General features: G+C 42.4%; 1 protein-coding gene across 1 annotated transcript in view; it reads left to right on the forward strand.

Annotated features, from left to right (window-relative positions):
* The window catches only part of DCAF15 (DDB1 and CUL4 associated factor 15), a 173,235-nt gene that overhangs the window by 125,202 nt on the left and 34,567 nt on the right, over positions 1–13,466 (forward strand). The window contains exons 10-12 of the mRNA XM_069230450.1: positions 3,351–3,436; positions 3,645–3,749; positions 13,222–13,337. Coding sequence (XP_069086551.1) covers positions 3,351–3,436; positions 3,645–3,749; positions 13,222–13,337 — 307 coding nt within the window. The remainder of the gene's footprint in view (positions 1–3,350; positions 3,437–3,644; positions 3,750–13,221; positions 13,338–13,466) is intronic.

The raw sequence follows: 13,466 nt of genomic DNA on the forward strand, positions 1-13,466 counted from the left end.
TTTGTTTTTTTGGTATAAGGAGAGTTTCCCTTGGGGTAAACCATGCCCTTTTCTCAGCCGCTTTAACTAGCTTTTTAGGGTACCCTCTAGTGATTAATTTTTTCTTCAGCTCTTCAGAGTTACAAAAATAGTCATCTTTCTCTGTACAATTTCTTCTAATCCTAAGGAATTGTCCATATGGTAAATTCTCTTTAAGCACCCTCGCGTGTCCGCTAGTATAATGTAGTAATGTATTACGGTCTGTCGTTTTTTTTATACAGACTCACCATCAATCTGCCGTTTTTAGACAAAATCCAGATATCTAAGAAATTTATTTTGGTTTTGTCTTTGTTCATAGTAAATTTAAAATCGACGGTCCGTTGATTAAGCCAATCAAAGAAGGAACCAAGCAAAATTTCAGGTCCTTCCCAGATCATTAGGATATCATCAATATATCTGAACCACTGGGCAATATGCTTTTTAAATGGATTATTTTGATCGTATATCCATTTTTGTTAAAAAAAAATCCATCACCAAATTGGCGATCTCTGGAGCAAAGCTGCAGCCCATGGCAACTCCCTTAACTTGCCGATATAGCTTATCATTAAATTTAAAAAAGTTGTTTTTCAAACATAGTGTTGCTAAATCAACTATAAAGTCTGTAGGAGTACTTGCTATTTCTGTGTTGTTATTTAAAGTTAGTTTAATAATCTCCAGAGCCTCGTCTTGTGGGATGTTTGTGTAAAGCGACTCTATATCAAAAGTCACTAAAATATTTCTCCTCATTGAATATTACGCGTTCAATTTTATTGATAATATCCATTGTGTCACGTACATATGCTGCTGTCTTAAATACATAAGGTTTCAAAAATGTATCTACAAACTGGGCGAGAGGTTCTAATATAGAGCCACATGCCGAAACTATCTGTCTCCCTGGAGGTTCTTCAATGTTTTTATGTATCTTAGGATATAGAAGCAAGGCGTTCTACCGTCATTTTGGTTTAAGAACTCATATTCTTTTCTGCTGATCCATCCTTGTTCTTTAGCTGACTGTGTCAGTGCTTCTATTTGGTGTTGGACTTGTTTAGGTATGTTTGCTGGTAATTCACGATAATGTGTGCGATTATCCAGCTGTCTCATTGCCTCCTTATTATATTGTCCCACACTCCAAATAACTATTCTCCCACCTTTGTCAGCTGGTTTGATTACAATGTCTTTGTTCTCAGCTAGACTTGAGATGGCCTCCTTTTCCATTTTTGAGCAATTGTCCTTAAAAAATACCTTTTTAGTATTTAGGGAATCCAGTTCTTTTAGCACTAGATCCTCAAAAACCTTAATTTCTTTCGGCATTTCATTCCTATCTGGTAAGAAGAAAGATTTAGGTTTCAGCCCACTATTTGAACATTCTTCTGATGGAGTGACCGAGGTAAAAAAATGCGCCCAACCTGATTTTGCGTAAAAAATTAAGCACTTCTATTTTGCTGTCTATGGGGTCCTGATTTTTGATTGGAACAAAAGACAACCCTTTACTCAAAACTTGTTTCTCTGTATCAGACAGAGAATACGAAGATAGATTGTAAATAGGAATCAAGTCATCAGACTTCATTATTGGCTCCTGTATGCTCTCCTCCTGGTGCAGAAGAAATTCTGATCTTGGAATTGATCCCTGGGGATTCCTCCCCCTCTTGTTCCCCTCCGGTTGCCTCTGCCTAAAAAAGGTTGTCCAGAGGGATATGTTGTATGAGCCTCGGCCTCAGAATCCGAGGACGTATCTGAAAAGGTTATGAACTTTTTACGGGATCTTGTTCGATATTGTAAGTTAAAGTTGTTGGGGTTATTGTTCTTATAAAAGTCTGGTTTTAAGTAAGGATATACAACTGTGATGTCAAAGTTTTTTATATCCCGGGCTAGTTTTGTCGTTTTTAAACTAATCGTATTTGTTTTAAACTCAGCTATTGTTTTATTAACAGTTTCCAATAATTGCTGTGAGTTTTGTATAGTATTGTCCGAGGTAATCTCTTGTTCCAATTCAGCAATTTCTCTTAATTCGTCCTCACTGATTCTTAATGCAGTTTCAACAGACAAGGCCAGCCAATCTCTTGAGCATTTAGTGCCGACCCCGCTAAATTGAGTCAAATATTTCGGATCACCTATGAAAATTACGGGAATATTCCTTACTTGTAAGCCTTGTGGAATAGTATTGTTTTTAAGATGCTCTAATAACACTTGGGCATGTAATTGCGTTCTGATGTTTTTCTTTTTAAGTTGTTTCAATTTTTCTACTTTGTCAAACTTAGGGGTATCACTCAATGGTGTTTCTCCACTAAGCAGCGAGGGGAGTTCTAATAATTTAGAAATCTGTTCTTCCGTATAACAAACAATTTGTGATTCAGACATAGTGATACTCTGTTAAACAAAAAAAATTTGTACCATACCATCCTCGCCATTGCCTGCATGCTGCCCCACTCGCCATTGCCAGCATGCTGCCCCACTCGCCATTGCCAGCATGCTGCCCCACTCGCCATTGCCAGCATGCTGCCCCACTCGCCATTGCCAGCATGCTGCCCCACCCGCCATTGCCAGCATGCTGCTCCTCATTCCTGCCTGGCTGCCTCTATTGTCAGCTTGCTAACCTAACAGCTTCCACTCGCCCCGTGTTGTCCATTTCCTTCCACACCCCTCTTGCCTACATTCTGTTGTCCATTTGCCTTCTCATTTTCTCTCCTGTGTCCTCTCTTGCCCACCCACGTCCTCCTCTCTTGCCCACCCACGTCCTCCTCTCTTGCCCACCCACGTCCTCCTTTCTTGCTCCACCCACGTCCTCCTCTCTTGCCCCACCCACGTCCTCCTCTCTTGCCCCACCCACGTCCTCCTTTCTTGCCCACCCACGTCGTTTCCTGACCCTTCTTGTTGCCTCCTACCGCTTAACACACTCCCCTGTTTGATTATTTTTTTTTGTTTAAAATACAAAAGCATCTTGGCGCTAGCCACGTCAAAGCTTCCTTTCTTTTCCCTTTTTTTTTTTTTACATTTTTTATTTTTTAAACATTTTTAGCCACATTGTACAGCATGGCTGAAAATCATTGCAACAGCTAATAACTCTCCTAGGCGTCACATATTGGCTTAATCATGTAATATGCTCATTGTGCCTCTGCCATAGTTGCAACTGTTCGACTTGTTTCTATCAAGGTTATGATTGTGTTCTTCCTACTCTAAATGGTCTCTCTGTCTATATGGACTTCTTAAATTGCCTCCCCACCACCATAAATACCCTTGTTTCGGTAGGAGGCCACCTTGCTCAGACCATTTGGCCACACAGGCATTTTTCTAGTCGGATGACCGCACATTTATACAGTCATTCTGGGTTTCAGGTGTGTTCAGAAACTAATCAAGTTATAATCAACATTGGGCTGCTGCTCTTGGCCTTCCCTGCGCCTGACGAGGAGGGCCAGTTAAGGTGAGTCTGCTCTGTTCTTTTGCACTACTGCTTCCCATTCTGTATTTGATCATTTAGCATCATGCTCTACTTTTCAGTCTGGTAACAGAGTAATCACTGTAGTTTTGTGGCAGTAAATAGTTATTCCTGGGCATATGTTTCCTAGCCTTAGTCTTGGAGTAATTATAAATACCTCCATTAAGTTTGCATGCTTTTTATTTTTTCACAGACCAAAGACTTACCACACCAGCTTAAAGGTAGCTTGGGATCTGAATACTGGTGTTTTCATCACTGTCAGTGTGGGAGATCTTACTGAGGTTAAAGGGCAGACAAGGTGAGTGCTTGACACTGCTCCATATCCATAGAACTGTATGTTCAATGTCATGTGTGGCTGTAGACACACGTGCTCTGCATTATCGTGCCATCTAGTGTTTGGTCCTGAGTGTTGCAAGTTGTTGTTCTTCTAAATCGAATTTTCGAGTCACAGGATCGAGTGACTCCTCCTTCTCGGTGATACTGCGAATGGGCATCAACGACTTTGTTGAATTGTTTTCTCTCTGCTGTCAGGTTCGGATGTGTCTTCGCTTGGTCTTTCGACTTGTTACGGTTCAAAATCTTTCCTTCTGTCTTCTCTTTATTGACTGTATTGTTTCTCGAGCACATATTTCTATCTTCGGGTTTGTATCCACCTATCAGGCACTGACCACGCACCCTGCAGGGTGCCTTCGCCTGTTTCGGGCCTACCTCACCACGCAGCACCCACCATTGTGCTGATCTGATGGAACGGATGCTGTTTCAGTTCTGTCCTCAGTTCTCCACACTGACCATCATTTTGTGTCACTTAAGCCTCTCCCCCAATCACCAGGAAGCTACCTGTGACGCCTGCAAACCTTCCGGTCAAAGAAGACCCTTCATGACCGAAGAGCTCGTCAGTTGAAGATGGCGCGCAAGACACAAGATGACACCCCAGACAGCTTTGGGAAGGAACACTCCCAGGAGGAACTGGAACAAGAGTTTTTTTTGATCCACAATGCAGTCGGATATCAAATTCCACAAGGTGACATCGGTGCAACCCGTGAGAACCATGGACCGTCCTGCCCACCCTAAGACTATTAAAAAAAAATCCCTTGCTGAGGTCACTGGACCGCAACTGCCACCAGGCCATTGCCAGATCTGAAAAACTCTTTCGGCAGCCCTGCCCTCCACCTCGGCACCGAAAATAGGCAGGACCGAAACAACGTCTTCAACCTCAAGCATCTCAGTCCGAACTTCAGTTCTGAGTACTTCGGTTAAGAGCCGACCAGCTACCACCTCTTCTTTGGTGCAGAGCAGATTGCACCAACTGAAAACTTTGGTGCTGAAAACCAGAGAACGTCGGAGCAGAAGAGCTCTAGCCAGTCTTGAGTTACACCTTGACCTGTGGAACCCATTTTGGAGATGGACGCTCGTCGGTGCCGCCTCCATATCGAGGAGGGTGGAAGGCGCAATATTCCTTCGCCCCTGCATGTTTTCAAGAGGAAACTGTTCTTTCAAGAGGCTTTGGACACTTCTCCAAAGAAGGTTACCAAGGACAAAGCTACCAGCACACCTCACAAGCCTTCTCTAACTCTTCCTCCACCTTCTCCTCCTGATCCACCTTCTCCTGATGCACTTCCTCCACCCCCTGTTTCTCCTTCACCTTCCTCCCCTCATTCATCTGCCTCTCCTACTGCAGGAAACGTTACACCTCAGGGATCCCCTGTATATACTGAGTAAGATTTAGGTGGGATACAGTAGTACCCAGATCCATGGACACGCTTGATCCTAACTACATACTGAGCAGTGACCCAGATTTGTACCCCGCACACCCCTCCCCACCAGAGTATAGTACATCCTCCCAGCAGGTAGTAGCAAGGGCAGCCGCCTTCCACAACATAGAGTTGCACACTGACCCCGTCGAACAGGACTCCCTGTTCTATACCCTTACATCTACCATAGGGATATCCAGTTTCTCCCTATGCTTCCTAGCATGCTTTCACGCTGATGACACTTTCAAAGCACCCATCCACTCTAAGGTATCACCCCTAGAATAGGTAAAAAAAATATAACTGTGCACCCTTAGATCCAGTATATATTAGGTCACAAATCCCTCGAGACTCTATAGTAGCCACTACTGCATGAAAACATGCCAATAGTCAGGCCACAGAGGACTCTCCTCCTGACAAAGATTAAAAAGATATATGCTGCCGGCAAAAGGATGGCTGCACACGCTGCTAACCCATGTCATATCGACAATTCACAAGCCTTACTAACCAGGTATGATTGGGCTCACTGGGATAAAATGGAGGAGCTCTTCCAGTTTCTCCCAGAAGAGCAACGCAGAAGGGGCAGCAAGTTGGTGAGGGACAAACCATTACTAATGGCTCCATTCGCTGTGCCCTAGACACCTTCCTATTACTGCATGTTGCATTAATACCAATGTCTTAATAAGGAGGCATGCGCACCTTCGATGTTCTGGGTTTAAATCAGAGGTCCAGCAAGCGATGCTTAACATGCCCTTTGATAAGGAGAATCTTTTCAGACCTGGATTCTACCCTTGCGAAGCTGAAAAGATACGGACACAGCAAAAGCCATGGGTGCCCTACAGTCCCCACGCAAAGGTGCACTTTTCATCACCCCACCTTCAGAAGTGGTTACGTCCCAACCCATACGACCTTCAGCCTCCTATTCTTGGTTTCTTTAGTGGGTCCTACAGAAGCAATAACAGCAAGAGCAGAGTTAAGAGCACCGCCTCCTGAGGCTCTACCTTCACAGTGAAGCAGTTACTACCTCTGGAACCCACACCCCACACACACACACTCACACTCACACTCACACTCTCCACACCTGTCGATCCAGAATGGGTCAACATCACTGCGGACCAATAGGTCCTTTCCATTATCCAACACAGCTATTGTCTGGAGCTTATCACTCCAAACAATCACCCTTGTTTTCACAGACTATCCCACAAGTACCTCACTCTTCTCAAGCAAGAGGTTCAGTCTCTTCTCAAAGTGGCCATTGAGCCTGTTTACTTACAATTTCAGGGATCAGGATGGACTATACTCTCTATACTTCCTCCTTTCTAAAAGGACGGCTCTCTCAGGTCTGTCCTGGACCTCAGACCATTCAACCACTTATTCTCTCAGAATACTTTCATATGGTTACTCTTCAAGACGGTATTACACTTCTACAATAAGGTGACTTTATAACGACACTAGATCTCAAAGACACAGTCTTCCATATTCCCATCTACCCATTACATCAAAAATGCCTAAGATTTGTAGTTGCAGGCAAACATTACCAGTTCAAAGTCCTGCCTTTTGAGGTCATGACTACTCCCAGAGTCTTCACAAAGTGATTAGCAGTAGTCGTCGCACACCTCAGAAGAGAAAAGATATAATGGTTCCCCTACCTAGGTGTCTGTCTTGTCAAAGCCAGCACACTACCACAGTGCTAATATCATACTCAGATGACAGTAGGCCTGCTTCACATACTGGGATTCACAATCAACTTTGTCAAATCCCATCTCAAACGTCTTCAGATACAGCCCTATTAAAGACTTATTCTCAATGCAGAGTTGGGACTAGCATACCCCAATCTGGCTCAGGTTCACAGTTTTCAGTCTCTTCTCCAGTGTCAGGAGAATTGTACATACACAGTCAGGACTATCATGCGCCTCATGGGGATGATGACCTCCTTCATTGCCATTGTTCCCAAATGCCAGACTTCACATGCTTCTCCTACACCACTGTCTGTCTTGTTAGTGGTCAGTCACAGGTTCACCTGAAAGATCTAGTGTTGTTAGACCAAAATACTCCCTGCTCTCTGCAGTGGTAGAACACCACCAACTTGTTGAAAGGGTGTTTTATTTCTGGCCCCACTGCCTGAGATCACTCTGACCACAGATGCATCACTGACTGGTTGGGATGCTGTCCTTCAACACCTCCCAGTACTGAGCCTTTGGGATCTCAGGCACTAATTCCTACATATCAATCGCCTATAGCTTCAGGCACAAATTCTAGCCCTGAAAGCTTTTCTTCATCACCTCTCTCACAAGGTTGTCTTTGTGCACAGAGACAACATGACAGCCGTATATTACCTACAGAAACAAGGGGGAACATGGTTGTCCCAATTGTCACAACTTTCTGACAAATATGGAAGTGGGATCTCCACCACCACATTCACCTGGTGGCAGTATCTCCCAGGAACCGACACCCAACTTTGCAGACGTGCTCTGTAGAATGCAGCAAGAAGTCCGCAAATTGGAACTCCACCCTCAAGCCCTTCAATAATACTTCCCAACTTGGGGGAACTCCTCACATAGACTTTTTCACCACAGAAGAAAAAGCTAAATGTTCAAACGTCGCCTCCAGGTATCTACACCCTCTATCCAAGGGCAGTGCTCTATGGATGAATTGGTTAGGGATTTTTGCTTTTACTTTTCCACCCCTCCTTTTCATTCCATATCTGGTCTGAAGAATCAGGCAGTCGTCTCTCACCATGATCCTTGTAGCTCCCACTCTGGCGCGTCAGCCATGGTTTACCACACTTCTGGACCTCTCAGTACTTCACTATGAGAAGCTCCCCAACACACCGGACCTTCTCACTCTAAATCAAGGACAGATCAGACATCCAGATGCCAAGTCACTCAGCCTTGCGATGTGGCTCCCGAAGTCAGAGTTTGGTTACTTAGGATTGCCTGCAGAATGTATGGACGTTCTCAGGGAAGCTTGTAGACTCAAAAAGGATCATGTATATACTTGTACATATGTAATTACATTTGCATGGATATCTTTCTCTATACTTCCTCCACAATCCTTTTCACACCCGCCTGCGGGAAAGCAATCTAACAAAGGAGTCAAAACCCATGCGCAGTATCACTGAGTGACTCAAAAATGCTTCTTTGAAGAAAAACAATTTGCAACATTCCGGACCCAACACTACATGGCAGGACCATGTAGAGCATGTGATTCTACAGCACTACATGCCTCAAACAGTTGCTTACTGGGTAAGTAACATTTTTCATGGTCTTGAAGTGCTTCTACGTTGATAAAGAAAGAGTAATGTTGGGATTTGTTTCATTTAGTGAGCCAGCTGTGATCTGTCTAGCTCTCTAGCCCTCCGAGGAAGAACCCTGCCACTTTTAGTCCAGTTGTTAGAATTATTTGTTTGTTCTCCATAAGATCTGATTATCCTTAAAGTTATGTTATGTTTTTTTGCTGCAACATTGTTTTGCTGTCTTTAAATCCTGGCCTAATCACCCGCTAAGGTCTTGGTGGGTGGGAAGGGGTGGAAGGACTTAATTTTTAGCCTTTGGGGCCGGGCTTATGTTTTAGGTTAGAATGCAGGGGCATATTGTGAGTTTTCTTCTTTTTCCTGCACTTTTATGTGCAAATAAGTCCTTTTTTTTTTTTTGACACTTAGATTGCTTGACTACAGCTTTGTCTTTTACCATAAATTCAAAAACATTCCCCACATATCCCAGTACTTGGAGTTGAAAACTGTCAAGTGAGACCAGAAATGTGGAAGACTCATTAGCTTTGAGACCCAATTCTAGCAGTTGGGACAATTTTTAGGGATAATCTGTTGAGGATAGTTTTCGGTTCAAATTGCCTCCACTTGATTAGTTTCCTCTTGCAGACATTATGCAGTGGATGAGTGTTGTAGTCCAAAACAAACTTCGACAGACAGAATTATTTGTGTCTTTTCTATTTAATTTTGATGCTTATCTCAAAGATCAGGCACTAATAGGTTAAACCAGTGCCAGGTCCTGAAAACAAATATAGTGTAGCCTACCTGAAATGAAAGTACCATAGTATTAATGAAATATAGGCACATTCAAAGAGGTAGGCATTTTCTTTTCCAATCATGGGACATATTCATCTGCACCTTTAGAGCAAGATGATCACCATAAAGGCTTTATGTACAAGCTGAGACCCCAGTGCAGGATGGGCTTGTGCTGTCTAGTTACATAATCTGAATGGCTGCAGATGTAGAAGACCTCATGTTAATCGCCCTACTATGATGGGGTAGCAGTCCTTAAGATTCTTCCACGAGAGGTTGATTTCTGGTGCCTTTACTAGTCACTCTGCAATATGGGTACGGATGGTAAAGAGGAGAATCTTAATATGGTACTCTGAAATTTGAAGAGACCTACACAGGCAGCATCCACATATCTAACAAGGCTCATGCCGCAGAGTAATCCAGCTCTGAGAAAATAATTAGCACTTGGCACAATGTATTTTGTAATCATGCCAGTCAATTTAACTCCATTCAGAAGAGAGGCTGTGTGGGTTGGAAGAGCATTATTTTTTATCTGGTCAGAGTTATTACTGCAGAGCCTTCTATTACCTTAATATTCCACTCTCCAAGATGGTTTCCACATCGTTCTGGGATGTTAGTGAGTAATCAGTCGCCTTTACTTTGAGTATTTTCCAATTCGTCATTCACAAATTAAGAAATGCAGCGACTTGTGAAGGAAAAATGTTTCAGTTGCAGAAATTTTAAGTTCTTTGTTTGGGATTTAGTGTCCGTTTTCAGTTTCATCTCAGAACCCCAGTAAACCAGGGTTTTCTTATCCATGGGGCAATTGATATTTTAAAGTAATAGTAACATATGGTTAACGTTAAAGAACGTGAATGTGTAAATTAATAGGATGTCAAAATGTTATTTACAATACCAAATTTGTATGTTAAACGTAACCGTATAATTATCCCTTTTATTTTACTGCTTTGTCCTTAGAAGCCTGTGTTTTCTCCCCTTATTTTTCTGAAAATGCATATAATTTTGAATTTGTGTGCTTTTTCTTTTTGTTTAGTGCACCATTAGGTTATATCAATGTTGTAGTTTTGGAACATAATCAAATGCTTAGACCACCTTGTTTGTGTGAGAGTTACATGTAGCCCAAACAATGAAATGTTTGTGCATGCTAGCTTCCTCATCTCTCCTCCATCCTCTCTCCCAACTTTCCTTGCTGATCGTAAGCAAAGTCTGTCAATGTGCGGAAGGTAGTGTTGGGAGATGTAGACTTTGGAAAGGATTTCACCCTGTTTTCCTGTGACAGATGGTTTTCTGCAAGATAAAGTTGCAACTTGTTTTTGGATATTGATGAATATGTCCAAAGGTGTGATTAAGTGAAGTTCTACTAGTTAACAATCACCAAAATCAGTATACACCTATAACCACTTCTAGATGCAGTTGGAACCAAGAGAACTTTCTGCCAAAGAAGTTCCTTAAATATTCATGAAACCACATGTACTAATAGAAAGTGGTCTACAGAAGTTTCCACAACCGCATTCTCCTTTTTCTGCATTATTGCACTTGCAAAAGGGGCTATGGTCCTGTACCAGGGTTGGCATAGCCCAGACTATGTTTAAAAGGGCTGACCTGGGTTGGCACACAGCAGGCTAAACTCTTAATGTGTAAGTGACGTGACCACCCAGATGTACATGTTTTAAGCTGCCTGCCCCAGATATGAACCCCTTTGTATAATGTTTTCTTTTTACAGAGTGCATCCTTGGATTGCTTGCTATCTAAGGAAGTCACCATCCAATCTATTCCTCGAACCTTGCATGAAAACTCTGAACTTGACTTAATTCTACTAGATTCCTCTGGGTGCGATTCCAATTTTCTTTCTTCAAATGGCCCTCTTCTTACCTTCCATCCTCCGATTGCTTTCTATTTCTCAGTATAGTCTCCTCTCATTCTTATGCCTGCCACCCTTATTCTCTCTTAATGTAATTGTGGAAAAGGCTGACACCTCATTTCATAGATCACAAGCTGCTCTACTGCTTTAAAACGCTATCCCTGCAACCTACTTTATCTCATCTCCCCCAGCCTATTGATGTCCCCAACCATTAACTTGAAATCACATAGCTCCCATTAATGATCACACCTAACTGGTATAATATACTGTAGCATGGAGTAACTGGAGTAATGCATACAATGTATTTTTTTTCTTGAAAGCACATGACTAATCGCAATAACCAACATGTATTAACCACTATCCTTGGGTTTCGGACTAGCATGCTACTCGCTGTAAAAAGCTTCAGTGCCTCGTAAGAGGCTGTAAGCGCTATATAAATGCAATTGCAACTCATTGCTTTGTAACATATGACACAAATATTCCAAGGAGTGGAGTTGTCGATTTCAGAAATTTCCTGATGGGCAAAAGTGGTATTGAGTGATTGACTGAAAAAAATAATCTTTGTCATGGAAGTTGCGTGGTCAGCCTTCAGTTAGATCAGTTGTCTGCAGAGAAAAGACTTATCATGGATACATAACTTAAAGATTATGGAGTGCACTCAAGATCTTTAAGTACAGGACCTCTAATTTGGAGAATAGGATTGTACTCTCCTTTTCTCACTTGGAAATGTTATCTTCCCACACTACTCTCGAAGCTCTAAAAGGTACGTCTTGCTTTGTTTATGTCCATGGAAAATCACACTAATTCTGATGTGCAATATCAAACTATTTCATTCAGCCACTGTATAGAAATGTTCCTTTTGATGGCAGAAAGTCAAATCGGCTAGGTTGATCAGTGGAATAGATTGCTGTAATATTTTATTCGCTCAACCAAAAAGCACATAAAAAAAAATCACTCACCAGGCATTCAGTCCCTGAATAACGACGACTACAGCATTAAATCTTGCCTGATTGACTATGCACTGCACCTTTCAGGCTACTGAAAATCTGGGCTGAAAATATATTCACCCCTTTGGCTGTTTCATTCACACTGGAATTGCCGCTAATGATTAATCTTTCTTTCCAATCCTATCTTCTTGGGAGCCCAACCAGAAACACATTTAGACACACAGATAATCTTTTGTTTTAGGAAATTTGTGAAAGTATGCTTGTTCAGGTTTGTCATCAGCATGTCCATGAGCACCATGATGCCTGTGCCTGGTTTAAAAGTGACTGAGGATTCTGGAACTCTCTAGGCAAATCCTCAAATTCATACCACCAAGACACATGAAAAATAATTCTTTCCTCAGCAATGCTAGACTATCAATATACAAGAAAACTAACCAATTGCTCTCAACAGAGGTTTGTCAGAGGTTCAAAGGGAGCTCTTGCGGCCATGCTCTGGTTACTGAACAATACCCTTTCAATAAACTAGCAATTGAAACCCTTATGCCTTTCTGGAAGGCCAACTAGCCAGTTCAGAGATTTGGCTATTCAGTATGGCACAAGGACCTTACTCTTTTATTAGTAACTCACATCAGACTTCTCACATACCCAGTCCACTAGGGCTGTTTGTTCTTTCCCTGGAGCGTGGACACCAGTAGAACATGGAGCAGTGTTCCTTACAGTGCTCACTTATTCAAGCAATACTTGGTGTTTTTCTTTAAACGCTTCACAAGAGTGAATGTGTATTCTAGATGTCTCACTACTGTGCTTATCTTCCCCTCTCATTGCTGCCTTCTTGCCTGTGTGGTTGTCCATTGCACCCATCTGTGAAGCGTTCACCCTTGTGTTCTTCCCCCACCCACATTGGTTTCTAGCAATTGTTTTTTGGGATTTATCCTTTGCCTGGTTTTCTAGGTAGAACTAGCATTTGAATGTTCTAAATCTGGGGAGGAAAATAAAGTTTCCAGGAGCTGACTGTTCAACTAATTTATTATATTTCAGTTGGTGCGAGTGCTTCTCTTTCTATCATATTTGGGTGGTAGTTGGTGTTTAGGAATGTTTGTACGCACTTACCTTTTATCACCATCATGGATATAATTTGTCTGTTTTCAGCTTTTGGTTGATTGTGAGCATGTCTCCTTTATTACCCCTATCAGTGGCAGTGTCTGGAGTGCCTATCGTAAGAGCTGTGTGGACATGGTTATGAAATGGCTGGTTCCAGAGAGCAGTGGGCGATGTGTAAACAGGATGACTAATGAAGCCCTCCATAAAGGTAAGATCTGGGAATTTTGTTGGCGGAAAGAGGGATTTATATGCTGGGATTGAGACATGTCCCTATCCTTTGTTGGAATGCAAAAGGGGGTAGAATGACTGATCAGTCAATTTGAAGTTGGGTTAATAA

This window comes from Pleurodeles waltl, chromosome 4_2 (assembly GCF_031143425.1).
Source record: "Pleurodeles waltl isolate 20211129_DDA chromosome 4_2, aPleWal1.hap1.20221129, whole genome shotgun sequence".
Classification (NCBI taxonomy): domain Eukaryota; kingdom Metazoa; phylum Chordata; class Amphibia; order Caudata; family Salamandridae; genus Pleurodeles; species Pleurodeles waltl.